Source organism: Podarcis bocagei, assembly GCF_964188305.1.
Source record: "Podarcis bocagei genome assembly, chromosome: 1".
In the NCBI taxonomy this organism is placed as follows: Eukaryota; Metazoa; Chordata; class Lepidosauria; order Squamata; family Lacertidae; genus Podarcis; species Podarcis bocagei.
This window is the reverse complement of record NC_138125.1, coordinates 10,597,400-10,612,719: the sequence shown is the minus strand read 5'-3', so window position 1 is coordinate 10,612,719 and position 15,320 is coordinate 10,597,400. Positions and strand designations below refer to the sequence as shown.

Below are 15,320 nucleotides of genomic sequence, written 5' to 3'. Positions count from 1 at the left end.
ACATCCTTAAGATATCAATGACGCCCCTTCTTCTCTTTCCATGGTTCATTTTACATATAATAAATCCCTGCATATGTTACAAAAACTATACCATTCAGTATTCCATTATTGCATACATCAAAACTTATTTACACTGTTGAATTTATCTTAATGCTGCCAGCTGTACACAATTATTTCCCATATATTCCATAAATGTTGCCCAATCTTCTCTAAATGTATGTTCTTCTTGTTCTCTTATTCTATATGTTAAGTCTGTAAGCCGCATATATTCCATCAGTTTAAGTTGCCATTCTTGCTTGGTTGGGAACTTGCTCATTTTCCATTTTTGGGCTCACAAAACACAGGCTGCGGTAGTAGCATACATAAATAACCTTTTTTTGGCACTGGGGAATTTCAATCTGAATTATCCCCAACAGAAAGGACTCTGGGGTTTTTTTGGGAAAGTACTTTTAAACACCCCCCCCAATTCATTATAGATCATTTCCCAATACTCTGTTTACCCTTTTCCAAGTCCACCACATATGAAAGAATGTTCCCTCCATCTCCAGCACTTACCTGATTCAGTCTTATACATTTTAGCAAGCCCAACCAAGTCTTCAGGGATTTCCTGCTCCCAGCAGAACAACTTATTCCGGAGCTTCTGATTAAGGGGGAAACTCCTCTCCCACACAGTTCAGAATAACAAAGTGATTATTGTCTTCAGACATAAGACAAAGCTAAACACTACAATGTACTATACATTGTTGTTCTGGTCTCTGAAGTCAAGATACTTAGGCACCCACTAACACTATCAACATGCTAGCTAACGCTGCTGTGTAAAACCCACAGCCTTTTCCCCTGAACCCAAATCCTAGAATTCCAGAGTTGGAAGGTACATCAAGGGTCTAGTCTAACCCCCTGCAATGCAGGAATCTCAGATATCCCTTAATAAACAAAAATAAAATTATATTGGGCCATGGATGCTCCGTGAATCCCCACACAAAATGAGTCTGTTATATGGTTAAGCAATGTTAGGTTTGTATTTCAGTGTTTAATTCTCCCACTCTGTTCAATGAGACTTTGATTAGTTTAAGTGTCACCTAGGATAAGCGGTAATCATGAATGTGAGCCTGCCTCTCTGTTATGATTGTGCTCCGTGCTGTGAGTGTGTTTATTTTATATCCTCTTATTTTGTGTGTTTTTTTTTAATTACAGGAACACCTGTTTGGTTTTACATGCAAATTGCACCGATAAGAAACGAGCATGACAAAGTGGTTTTATTCCTTTGCACTTTTAAAGATATCACTTTATTCAAGCAACCCATCGAAGATGAATCCACCAAAGGTAATTTTTGGAAGGAATATGTTTGCTAAAGGGTCAAAGAGATCGGGGTGGGTGGGGAGAGGAGAGTGCGTTGACTCTAGCCCAGTTCTTGCATTACTTGTGTGTAAGGGACTCGTGAGTTCAAGCTGGAATGGGGCTGTGCTTCTTGCCACACCCAGGAAAGCACATCAAAGCACTAGCCCCAACCCCAATGGCCACGTGTTGGGTGGAGTTGTCTGCAAGGGAACCCCCAACTGTTTCCTTTGCAGCTCAAGGTGTGGGTGTCAGAGGGCAGTGCAAGAAGTGTGTTGTTGTTGTTTAGTCGTGTCTGACTCTTCGTGAGCCCCTGGACCAGAGCACGCCAGGCACTCCTGTCTTCCACTGCCTCCTGCAGTTTGGTCAAACTCATGCTGGTAGCTTTGAGAACACTGTCCAACCATCTCGTCCTCTGTCGTCCCCTTCTCCTTGTGCCCTCCATCTTTCCCAACATCAGGTTCTTTTCCAGGGAGTCTTCTCTTCTCATGAGGTGGCCAAAGTATTGGAGCCTCAGCTTCAGGATCTGTCCTTCCAGTGAGCACTGAGGGCTGATTTCTGTCAGAATGGATAGGTCTGATCTTCTTGCAGTCCATGGGACTCTCAAGAGTCTCCTCCAGCACCATAATTCAAAAGCATCAATTCTTCGGCGATCAGCCTTTTTTATGGCCCAGCTCTCACTTCCATACATCACCACTGGGAAAACCATAGCTTTAACTATACGGACCTTTGTTGGCAAGGTGATGTCTCTGCTTTTTAAGATGCTGTCTAGTTTTATCATTGCTTTTCTCCCAAGAAGCAGGCGTCTTTTAATTTTGTGACTGCTGTCACCATCTGCAGTGATCATGGAGCCCAAGAAAGTAAAATCTCTCACTGCCTTCATTTCTTCCCCTTCTATTTGCCAGGAGGCGATGGGACCAGTGGCCATGACCATAGTTTCAGACCATATTTTGCAATCTCTTCTTTCACCCTCATTAAGAGGTTCTTTAATTCCTCCTCACTTTCTGCCATCAAAGTGTACCCTGGTCCAACTCCAAACCACAACTGCCTTACCAGGGCTGGAATTAGGTTTGATGAAGCCCTAAGCTGCTGAAGGCAATGGGGCCCTTTATAATGTAATTTTATAATGGGATCAAAATAAATGAATTATATATTACATGAAATCAATCAGTAGGCATAAGACTCACACCCTTAGTCTATGCTGCCTCATTATCAGTACATAAGCACTCTTTAATAATAGATAACAGGTACAACAGCTTGACCTACATTCAACTGTGCTGCACTGCAGTCTGCAGCTGCATGCTACATATTGTCATGCAACCAGTCCATGCAGAATGTAGGCACCCTATATATAGAAATGAGCAAACCAGTGATATTTTAGGGAGCAGGCTAGCAGGTGGGGCCCATTACTTACATCATAGGAGCCTATACAACACAAAATACTGTTGCTATATGTAGGTTTTATTTTATTTTATTTATCTTATATTTTGGAAACGTACATTCAGTTTTTTCTCGCTTTAATTTTTTTTGGGGGGGCCCAGGAGAGTAGGGCCCTAAGCTATAGTTTATATGTAAATCTGGCACTGTGCCTTACACATGAGTAATGGGTAGAGAAATAGGAAAGCAGAGATTTCTGTTCTGACTAGTATTTGTCCCATTCAGTCCTGTTTCTCTTCTGCTGCAGTTCAGTTTCCACCAAAACACACACGTGTTATTCATCTTGCTGTTGTTATAAGAATTTTAAGGTCTCAAATATAGAATAAATATTCACAAATGCACACATATCTAAACGTATAAACCATGGGTTGGTCTTTGGCTAAGGGGTTTGGGCAATGTCAAAAGTCTTTTAAGGTTCCTGCACACTTTTGTTCAGGGTCTCTCCCTCCTTGGGAGGAGGGAAGGGAGCTTTGTTGCAACAGAAAAATAAATATCTGCCTTGCTTTCCACTGGATCCTGCCTCCCTCCATTCTTCTCTGACCGATCATGGACTTAGGGGACTCAGAGTCCCATGGGGAGTTGGGCAGCAAACGCCAAACCCCAATTTTTACATCACTGTCCTTTATTTAATCTAAGTTGCAGAACGTAACTTCAATTTAACATTGCGAACTTAAAAACAGCAACGTTAATTAATGTCGGTCGTATTTGCCTGGTTGTTTTCCATTCCTGACCGCACAATGAGCATGTGAAATATAGCGATTTCCACTTCCTTTTTCCATTTCCATTAGAATTCCCTGACATTAGTAATGTTTGCTATCTCTCTGTTCCTAAAGTGCTATTAGAAATGTAACTAGAATTTCTTCAGCTTGCGAAGAGAAAACGGAGGCATAGCTTTCTCCTTCCTTGTCCAGTCTGTTTCCAAGACAGATTTCAAAAGGTTAAAATAAAAAAATTCCTTCCAGTATCACCTTAAAGACCAACTAAGTTAGTTCTTGGTATGAGCTTTCATGTGCATGCACACTTCTTCAGATACACATTAAGGTGCTACTGGAAGGAATTTTTTTATTTTGACTATGGCAGACCAACACGGCTACCTATCTGTAATTCAAAAGGTTAAACATTATCAAGAGGATTTAGGGAATCAGGAAACTCAGGCTGCAGTTCTATTCCAGGATTGAAGAAATATTTTCTTCCCCTGTTCTGGAGCTGCTAATAGACAAGGTGGACTTATGCTCTGGTCCAGCGTGTGACAGCTTTTGTTAGATGAACTGGCCCATGTTAAACTTGTATCTGAGACAGGCAGCTTTATTTTGTCAGATGTTGCACTCTGGCGTATGCATAATTCATCTTCTGTCTCATTGCCACACACACAGAGGCTTTCCAGCTGAGTTTATTTTGGAATTATGAACCACAAAGATACATAAATTACAATGGTACTGGGAAATGTAAGAATCGGAGGGAAGGGGGAAGATAGGAAGGCACTAGAGTGAAACATCACTGAAAAGGAATACAATTCTTAGCTGGAAAGCCATATTTCATATAGAAAAAGATGCAATGATTCTCCCCTCCCACACACCCTGGGTCTGTGAGATTTGTATATAATACATAAGGAGAATGTCACCATCTCACAATAGTGGAAGAGTATATAAATATGAAGGAGCATCCATTATTCATGGAAAGGGTAAGTTTCGGTGAAAGTAAAATAAACAGAACTAAAATATGGATGCTATCATTCAGCAGACTCCCTGCGCCAATGTCATAGAATCGAAGAATTGCAGAGTTGGAAGGGACACCAAGGGTCATCTAGTCCAGCCCCCTGGAATGCAGGAATCTCAGCTAAAGCATCCATGACAGATGGCCACCCAACCTCTGCTTAGAAACCTCCAAGGAAGGAGAGGCCACCACTTCACATGGGAGTCTGCTCCACTGATGAACAGCTCTTACTGTCAGAAAGTTTTTCCGAATGCTTAGTTGGAATCTCCTTTCTTGCAACCTTAAGCCATTGGTTTCAGTTCTAACCTCCAGAGCAGGAGAAACCAAGCATGCTCCCTCCTCCATGTGACAGCCCTAAAGACATCAGAAAATAGCTATCATATCTCCTCTCAGTCTCCTCTTTTCTGGGCTAAACATACCCAGCTCCTTCAACCACTCCTCATCAGGCTTGGTTTCCAGACCCTCGATCATCTTGGTTGCCCTTCTCTGCGCACCTCCCAGCTTGTCAACATCCTTCTTAAATTGTGGTGCCCAGAACTGGACACAGTATTCCCAGGCCCAGACCGGGGGGGGGGGGCATATTGGCCACTTGGCCCGGGCCTCCGATTCCAAAGGGGGCCTCGGTCAGCATATTCACAATCGCAGGGAATGCACTGGGGCAAACGTGGAGGCGCAAAGGAGGCCACATTATCTACCTGGCCTGGGCCTTTGCCTGGCTCTGAGTATTCCAAGTGTGGTCTGACTAAGCCAGAACAAAGTGGTACTGTAACTTCCCTTGATGGGGACACTGTACTTCTGTTGATGCAGCCTAGAATAGTGTTAGCTTTTTTTTTTGCTGCTGCATCACATCGTGGATTCCTGTTAAGCTTGTGGTCCATAGTGGTGTATAGTCTAACAAACAATATGTGGAAGGCATCAATAATGGAAGACATGCTAATTCCTTGCAGTGGTGCTGTGGGTTAAACCATGGACTTGCCGATCAGAAGGTTAGCGGTTCGAACCCCCGCGGCGGGGTGAGCTCCCGTTGCTCTGTCCCTTCTCCTGCCAACCTAGCAGTTCAAAAGCACATCAAAGTGCAAGTAGACAAATAGGTACCGCTCTAGCGGGAAGGTAAACGGTGTTTCCGTGCGCTGCTCTGGTTTGCCAGAAGTGGCTTAGTCATGCTGGCCACATGACCCGGAAGCTGTACGCCGGCTCCCTCGGCCAATAAAGTGAGATGAGCGCCACAACCCCAGAGTCGGTCACGACTGGACCTAATGGTCAGGGGTCCTTTAAGTGGATGGTGCTGTGGGTTAAACACTGGTTGGCAGGCCTTCTGTCAGGGATTATTCAGTTGAGATTCTTGGTTGCCCTCCTCTGCACACGTTCCTGGCAGAGGTGAGGTTGAAACGAAGTGCTTCCTCTTTCAGAGCTCAGTCCCTTATTCTTATGCACATGGAAATCAGCCTATTCAACACAACATCAGCGTTTTGCAGAAAGTAGGAGGGGTGAGCAAAAGAAGAGCCTGCTGGGTCAGGCCAATGGCCTGTCTACTGCATCTCCCCCTTCTGACCACACACACACAAGAGCCCTCTTCCCTCCTGTGGTTTCCAGCAATTGGTATTCAGAAGCACTGCCAGAGCATAGCCATGGTGGCTGACAGCCATTGATGTCAGTACGCATCAATGGGAGCTCACCCCGTCGCAGGGGTTCGAACCACTAACCTTCTGATTGGCAAGTCCATGGTTTAACCCACAGCACCACTGCAATGAATTAGCATGTCTTCCATTATTGATGCCTGCCACATATTGTTTGTTAGACTATACACCACTATGGACCACAAGCTTAACAGGAATCCACGATGTGATGCAGCAGCATCCTATGTCAGAGACTGGGCTCAGTAACTGGTTCTGCCCTGACTGGGCTAGTCGACTGGAGCACTTTCAGAGACCTTCCAGTCCTGGAAAACAGGTCCCAGTGCACTGGACCCACAACTGTGCATTGTGAGCACCAGACTCATGCAGAGTATACCGTATTTTTTGCTCTATAAGACTCACTTTTTCCCTCCTGAAAAGTAAAGGGAAACGTGTGTGTGTCTTATGGAGCGAATGCAGGCTGCGCAGCTATCCCAGAAGCCAGAACAGCAAGAGGGATTGCTGCTTTCACTGCGCAGCGATCCCTCTTGCTGTTTTGGCTTCTGAGATTCAGAATATATTTTTTATTGTTTTCCTCCTCCAAAAACTAGGTGCGTCTTGTGGTCTGGTGCGTCTTATAGAGCGAAAGATACGGTAAATAACGTGGAAGCTAGCTGTGAAGCATAACTCCTTTTATTTCTCATAGCTACTACAAACTAACGAACTACAGTGGTACCTCGGGTTACATACGCTTCAGGTTACATACGCTTCAGGTTACAGACTCCGCTAACCCAGAAATAGTGCTTCAGGTTAAGAACCATGCTTCAGGATGAGAACAGAAATCGTGCTCCGGTGGCGCAGCAGCAGCGGGAGGCCCCATTAGCTAAAGTGGTGCTTCAGGTTAAGAACAGTTTCAGGTTAAGAACGGACCTCCGGAATGAATTAAGTACTTAACCCGAGGTACCACTATACTGGCTTGCATGAGTGTTACATCTCCCACTCAGCCATCTGGTCACTACATAGATAAGACTCTCCACACACAGAGTCAGTCAGTCAGTCGGGAGTGGAAGAGTAGAAGCGCAGTTTCCGCCCCCTCCTTTCTCAAAATATCAGATCAGGAGATTCTGTCAATGGGAGGGGTGAAAATATCAACAATTGATACCGCTCTCCTCCATGAATTTGTCTAATCTTCCTTTAAATCCACCTCAGTCAGTGGCCATCATTGCTTCCTGCAGCCAAGAGTTCCATAGTTAAACTACACGCTATGTGAAGAAGTAGCTTCTTTTATCTGTCCCGAATCTTCCAAAATTCAGCTTCATTGGGTGCCTACAAGTTCCAGTTTTTTGAGAGAGGGAGGAAAAACTTTTCTCTCTCCGTGCATGATTTTATAAACTTCCATCATGTCACGTCTAACCTTTTCTCTAAACTAAAAAGTCCCCAATGCTGCTGCAGCTTTTCTTTATAGGGGAGTCGCTATCCCGTTGCTCATTTTAGTTGCCTTTTCTGAAAAGGGTTCCCTACCTCTGCTATATATGGATAAGTCTGGTAGATATGGAAAAAAACGTTGAAACTGCTCACATAATCAATAGCACTTTGACAAGGCCAATATTGTGTCTTTATGCTGTTGGTTCATAAAAGATCTTGGCACAGAATTCTGGGCTATAGAACAATACCTTGCATCTATTCCTTTAAAAAATAAATAAATAAAAATGTCTGGGGGAAGAAGACAGCAGAACCAGAGTTATTTCAAGATACTATCTTTATTAAGGCAATTTGAAGAGTTTGGGATCAATAGCTGCCAGTTATTGCTATAGCAAAATCCCCTTATGCAACCAGTTTTCTGTCGTGACGTCTTTTCAGAGTGGTAACAAAGCAGATTTATTTATTTTTTAATGTTGGAAGAAATAGCAGTTGGATAGCTCATATCCTTACACACAGCACCCTTTCAATGATGCTTTCAGTTTTATGGGAGGGATCAGAGTAGCTCTCTTAGATAATAAATGCTCTTAATAAGTAGAGCTGCCATGTTTAATTGATTCATCATTTGTTTTTAAAAAAATGCATTGCAGGCCTATGCATGTCAGTCCCGCTGAGTTCAATGCTCCTTACTCCCAGGGAGGGATGGGCATATCTATCAATTTCAGTTTCTCTCATGCTGTATTCATGGAAGCATAGAATTGTAGGGTTGACAGGGACCCCCAAGGGCCATCTAGTCTAACCCCCTGCAATGCAAGAATCTCAACTGAATAATCCCTGACAGATGGCCTGCCAACCAGTGTTGACAAACCTCCAGTGGGGGGAGAATCCATCACCTTCCAAAACATTCTGTTCCACTGTCAGAAAGTTTTTTCTGACATTTCTTGGAATTCAGGGTTGCCATATTCCAAAAAGTAAAAACCAGGACACCCCAAAAGTTCCTGAACCAGAGCAACACACGGAAACACCCTTTTATCTTCCTGCCAGAGCGGTACCTATTTATCTACTTGCACTTTGACGTGCTTTTGAACTGCTAGGTTGGCAGGAGCAGGGACCGAGCGACGGGAGCTCACCCCATCATGGGGATTCGAACCGCCGACCTTCTGATCGGCAAACCCTAGGCTCAGTGGTTTAACCCACAGCGCCGCCCACATCCCGATGGAAGTTATACTCAGTGCTTTTTTCTGGGAGTATTCAAGGGTACGCAGTACTGGAGCTTTTTTCTTTCTTTCCAGAAGAAAAGCACAGGTCATATTCTAATAGCACCTGGAGGATTACAATTCCCCATCCCTGTTATTGTGTGTGGATGGTGCCATTCTGGCTCTGTAAGAATCCACATGCAGCATAAGGAACTTGATGTTAGTATGTTGGATCCTGGATCAATGCCTGATTCAGCTAGGCGTGTAAGAAAGCAGCCATTTCCCTTCCAACCTCTCCAACAGCCAGTTCTGTTTCCATTCCACTGAAGCCTAGGTTTCGCTAAATACTTCCATGCCCCCCTTCACCGTCCGCACAATTTTATTTAACATGCATAATTATTTACATGATTTATGTAAGTTGTGAATTTGGTGTTACTATCCCCATGCCATTCATTTCATTGCAGAGGACAGTCGTTTCAGTGGAAAGGAAAACACAATTTAAGTGCTGTCATTTATGTATCGTTTGTGAACTGAAAACAGCGGCACCGGCGTATACTGACGGTTGTTCCCTGGATTGATTTCTGTTCCGGATATGGGACAAATAAGCGAACAATGGCAATTTATAACCCTTTCTCATTTCCATTAGAATTTCCCCACATTCTTCGATTCAGCGCAACACAGTACTCTCTTTTCAAAGGCAGAGCTTCTTTGCATGCAAAACAAGGCAACAATTTGCATTTATTATTAAAGCTAATCTTTAAAACATTTAGCAGCAGAATCATGACACATCTAAAAAATTGAACGGGGAGAGGGATCTGAAATGCCTGTTTTGTGTTTTTAATGAGCTGGCATCCTATAGAATTTCAGTGCCTGTAAAGCGAGGCTGCAAATGTTCCCCGTCTCTCTTCCTACATAGATGATGGGGCCCCAGTAGAGCACTAAGTACGTTTTACACTCTGCTGGCTGACAGGTCCTCCATCATTTGAAAACTCTCATCTTCTTCCTTGAGTAGAGTTTGGCTCAAGGCAAGGCGTCAGCTTAAACAAGTCTTTGCCTCTGCTTGCCTGGGATGAGGATGCCATCAGCTGCTGGCATCTTGCAACTGGCTTCTTTGACATTAAAGGAGGGGTGGGAGACTGGACCTGGCTTGGGGGCCAGATTGTTATCTCCTCCAATATCCTTTGTGGGCGGTCAGAAGCATTTCCTGTTTATCAATCACCTGATGCAACAATGATGTCAGGTGACCCTCTTTTGCCCCTTTTCAAAGTGCTATCTTGACAACTGCTCTGCAGAGGGTTTTTCATGCGCTGCTGATCAGCAGTGCCCACAGATCTCTTTTCAGCACAGATTTTTAAGTCAGCTACATAACAACAAGCTTCAGTGGAAGTTTCCATGCTATGCATTTAGCAGTACACATACACCCTTGTGCAAATTACCGTATTTTTTGCACCATAACACTCACTTTTTTCCTCCTAAAAAGTAAGGGGAAATGTCTGTGCGTGTTATGGAGGGAATGCCTACGGGTGGCATGCCTATGGATTTTCCTCCTCTAAAAACTACGTGCGTATTATGGTCGGGTGCGTGTTATAGAGCAAAAAATACGGTAATTGAAACAAAGCATATTTTCTATCTTATTCGTAATCCTGTACTCAAAACAAACACAAAAAGTCAGTTGATCATTATGGTGTCGGAAGCTTGCAGCCAATAGAAGGAATGATGTGCTCACCACAATACTGTATTTTGAGGTTCTACAAAAGAGAGTAATTCCACAGCTGGAAAAGAGGTATCCTGACGGTACTGGGATATTGCAGCAGGACCTAGCCCCCTATCACACATCGAAAGTGGTGAAGAAATTCAGGACAGAGCAGCAAATACAGGTACTTGATTGGCCAGGAAATTCCCCGGAGGTAAATCCCATTGACAATTTGTGGCCTATATGCAAAAGTTGCCTCCATGCTGTAGACTGTATGACTATGGAGAAGATCATTCAGGCGCTAATTCAAGTATGGTACAGGGATCCAAAAATCAACAGTGACTGTTCAAAACTAGTAGACTCTATGCCAAACTATGTTCAAATGCTGCTGAAAAATGTGTTGTTTAGTCGTTTAGTCATGTCCGACTCTTCGTGACCCCATGGACCAGAGCACACCAGGCACTCCTGTCTTCCACTGCCTCCCGCTGTTTGGTCAAACTCATGCTGGTAGCTTCGAGAACACTGTCCAACCATCTCGTCCTCTGTCGTCCCCTTCTCCTTGGGCCCTCCATCTTTCCCAACATCAGGGTCTTTTCCAGGGAGCCTTCTCTTCTCATGAGGTGGCCAAAGTACTGGAGCCTCAGCTTCATGATCTGTCCTTCCAGTGAGCACTCAGGGCTGATTTCCTTAAGAATGGATAGGTTTGAGCTTCTTGCAGTCCATGTCATATCTGTTACTAATGTACATATACATGAGTTTTGTACATGTATATGTGAGTTTTGTACAATAAACTACATTGTTTGTTTCAATTAATTTGCACAAGGGTGTACAGGCAGTTATTTTCCATTTCAATGTACAATTAAACAATTATTCTTAACACCGCTAGCATGTAGTGACTGGGAGTTTGCCCCGAAGGAAGTGCATTCCTTGGGCTGTTCTCTTTGCGGTTGCTTCCAGCATTGCGTGCAGCTGTGTGCACAGGTATGGTGGACTGCAAGACGAGCCCAATGACCCTCCCATTGTCTCATGGTGTCACTTCCACTGGTGTGGGCAACGGTCAGCCTGAGAATTGCCATCATTACTCTCCCGCAGTCCTTCTACCCTGATCATTGTTGTTAACCTAAGCATTTTTGTTACCGATTAAGATCTCGAATGCCACTCTGACACATTGATTTAAATGCCTTCATTATTTCCTTCGCTTTCAGAGATGAGGCAATCCATGACAAAGAGGTTAATTGCAACCCAATAGAGCTACGCTAATGTTTTATTAAGGAAAGAGCTAGTCACGGTGGCCTTTTTCGGCAGAGGAAACCTGCTAATAATAACGAAGCCAGATGGAACCCAGTTCCCGAGACAGCCTTGAGGACAGTGCTGTAATTCGCACCAGTCTGCTTTTGGCAAAGAACAAAACAGAAACACTTCCCTGGTGATGACATGCTTGGCAGTGGTCCAGGAAAGAGCAATATAAGAAGGTGCCCTGTTCTGGATCAGACTATTTCTTGTCCGTCTAGCCTAGCAACCTCCAGTCCAGGGATAGGCAATGTGGAGTTCCCTAGCTGTTAGAGTCCAACTCCCATCAGCCCCAGCCAGTAAGGCCCGTGGTCAGGGATGGTGGGACTTGTAGTCTTTAGGCCACCACACTGGGGAAGACAGCCCTTGAGAGCCACAGGTAGATGGGCCAATGGTCTACTATAAGACATCTGGCAGGTTCCACCTTTGCTACTCCTGGTTTAGTTGGACCCGCAGTGGTTCTCAGGGTCCACAGGAAAAGTCATGATGCCAGACTTTTAGACTGGTGATACCAGGGATGAAACCTGATACTTGCACACAAAGTGTGTGCTGAACTACCCCCCTGCAAAAAAATCCCCACTCTCTCAACTGATAAAGACTCTCCATCCTTGGGACATCATCATCACCATCACCACCACCATCATCATCATCTATTACTTATACCCCGCCCATCTGACTGGGTTTCTCCAGCCACTCTGGGCAGCTCCCAACAGAATACTAAAAGCATGATAAAACATCAAACATTAAAAACTTCCCTAAACAGGGCTGCCTTCAGATGTCTTCTAAAAGTCAGGTAGTTGTTTATTTCCTTGACATCTGATGGGAGGGCGTTCCATAGGGAGGGCGCCACTACCGACAAGGTCCTGTGCCCGGTTCCCTGTAACCTCACTTCTCGCAGTGAGGGAACCGCCAGAAGACCCTCGGTGCCAGATCTTAGTGTCTGGGCTGAACGATGGGGGTGGAGACGCTCCTGCAGTGCCAGAATCTTCCTTTTCTGGATCATGGAAAGGACTTTCTCCATTTTCATCCCTGCTTTTAGAGCTCAATAAATCCCACTGGACACCATTTATTGAGCACGCTTAGCTCAGATCAGATATGTTAACCCTATAACCTCCCTCTCAGGCAAACATCCCTTCCAGCTATGCCTCTTCAGAGCAAGGGAAGGGCACCGCCACCATAGGCCAACCTATATGCCATGGAACTGGTTTATACTGTAAGTAAAGGAACTGACCATACCTAGAACCATCTGGTGTTTTTCCGTTCCATTTGGCACATTCCTCTGGCATGTTGAATGGGCACTCTGCACATGCTCCAACATTTTGATGGCAATTCTGCTTATCCAATGCACAGAGCAGCTTCCCCGAGCACCCAGTCTTCTTAAAGCTGAGCATCATTAGAAAACATTTAGTTTGATTTATGAGCCAGAAAGAGTGTTTGGTGTCAAAAGGGGGAAACACACACACACACACACACACACACACACACTCGTCAGTGTACGGCCAGCTGCTTTGTTTGTTTGTTCATTTGCATCCTGCCCTTCTTCACCAGAGCTATGTGACACGTCATGTTCAAGGTCCACGATCAGATCTCCAGGTAATGATATCTTCAGAGGCATCCACATTGGTGCATGATTTGGTTCACCATCTGTATTCAAAATGGCACCCAGTAGGCAAAAAAACCACCTCCTCCACCTCAGGAACCATCATTCCAAACTGGGTGATGATCTCTTGAGGGGCATCTGAAACCAATAGAGAACAGACAAGACTTTCCAAAATAATATAGTAGATTCAAGCAAACTCTGACCAGAGTTAACGGACACTTTCTAGCCAAGCAAAAACATTCAAGAAGAGTGAGCAGCCGGCCAGTGAGTGTTGGGGCTGGGCAGGATCCCAACGGCCAAAGACAGAGGTCTGGTGGGCCTCAGTCAGCCCCTGGTCCTGAGCTTCTGAGTCCTGATTTAGAGCTTTAAAGGACTGAACTAGCACCTCGAAATGGACCCAGGAACAAATCTAGAGCTAACAATTTTAACGGAACATTAATATTATGTGATATAATGAATGGACTTCCTTCAGCACTCTTATAATGGTGGCAAAGAAGGTTGTTGTTGTTTTTTTGTTGTTTTTTGGAGGTAGCTGGTGGCTGAATGACCCTTCAGCTCTCAAAGACAATGACAGATGCCCAGATTGATTTTCATTGTTCTGGATCAGGTCTCCTCAGGTTTCCTGGCCCTGGAACACTCCATAATCAGTATAATCAGACGAGAAACCAATGGAGAAGCATACTTTATGTTTCGGACTGGGAGTCAGGACGACACAATTACAAAACTGCTCTATTGATTTTTGGCAAGTGAGAGCATTTTACTTTCATTAGCTTAAATGAAGAAGAAGGCTGGAAGCACAGTCTTTCACCCTGTGTCCTGCCAGACCACTGCACAAGAAGTCGTTTTCGGAAGGCTCATTGATTTGGAGGGGGCGAATGAACAGTACAGGGCTCCAGTCAGCGGGAGAAAAAAAGTTATTCCCTCCCGAAGGCTAGAATGATTCCATGCTTCTGCAGTTGCTTCAGAAGTCTCAGAGTGGTACCAAGTCAAGGCCATGTCCCAGGCATCTCCATGCAGAAGGCCCTGATTAATGTGTTCTGAGCAGCCAAAACGCTAAATGAATGTTGAGGAAATGTTCCTTTTCTGCTTGAAGAAGTTAACTGCATCAGCGGTGCTCCACCACTGCCAGAGAAGAGCCTTAGGGCTTAGCAGTTGCTGAAGTGTGAGAGATGTGAGGGATGGAGTTTGCTCTCACAAGCAGCAGTGATGGCCACCAACTTAGATGGCTTTAAAAGAGGATTAGACAAACTCATGGGGAACAAGCCCATCCACGGCTTCTAACCCTGGGGGATGTACTTTACTTCTGGGAGGTAGATATGATAGCTATCTTCAACCACAATTTAAGAAGGATATTTACAAGCTGGAACGTGTGCAGAAGAAGGCAACCAAGATGATAAAGGGTCTGGAAATCATTCAGAGGAATGGTTGAAGGAACTGGGTGCGATGGCCTGGGACTCGGAATCGGGCTTGGAACCGGAGGAGACTCAGTCTGCACTGAATCCTTTGCCTCAGGCATCACTTGAACCAAGTCTGGGGCCTGATCCTGAAGAGTCCCAGTCTGCACAAGTTCCCCTGCAACAAACACCAGCTGGGCTGAGTCAGGGGCCTGAGCCTGCCCTGGCTCCATATGCGGGGATTACCTCATTGCCTTCAGCTGGGCAATCACTTACAGCTGCTCCACTGCCAGTTGAGTCAGGAGGGGCTGAGGCGGCCTCTAGGTCCAGTAACCCACCGACATCTCCCGAGCTGCAGAGACCAAGGTCTGAGAGAAGAAGAGACCTGAGTACTCACAGGAGGAGTGCTCGCCTTCGGGTGAGACAGGGAGGTGAGTCGCAGGGGAATCAGGACCAGCTGTTATCCTGACACAGATAAAAGGCTGTCGGGCCCTGCCCCAGGTTGTGGGAGCAATGTTGCTGTATGCTAGATCCTGCCTCTGTCCTTGCCTGGTTTCCAGCCTTGGACCTGTCGGACTGACTCCTAGTAGAACCTTCAGATTCTGGACCCATCCTGGACCGCATTCCATG

At 45.0% G+C, this 15,320-nt stretch overlaps 1 protein-coding gene across 1 annotated transcript in view; it reads left to right on the top strand.

The window, feature by feature from the left end:
* The window catches only part of KCNH5 (potassium voltage-gated channel subfamily H member 5), a 186,220-nt gene that overhangs the window by 26,970 nt on the left and 143,930 nt on the right, over nucleotides 1-15,320 (top strand). The window contains exon 4 of the mRNA XM_081191559.1: nucleotides 1,195-1,323. Within this exon, the coding sequence (XP_081047685.1) occupies nucleotides 1,195-1,323 (129 nt within the window). The remainder of the gene's footprint in view (nucleotides 1-1,194; nucleotides 1,324-15,320) is intronic.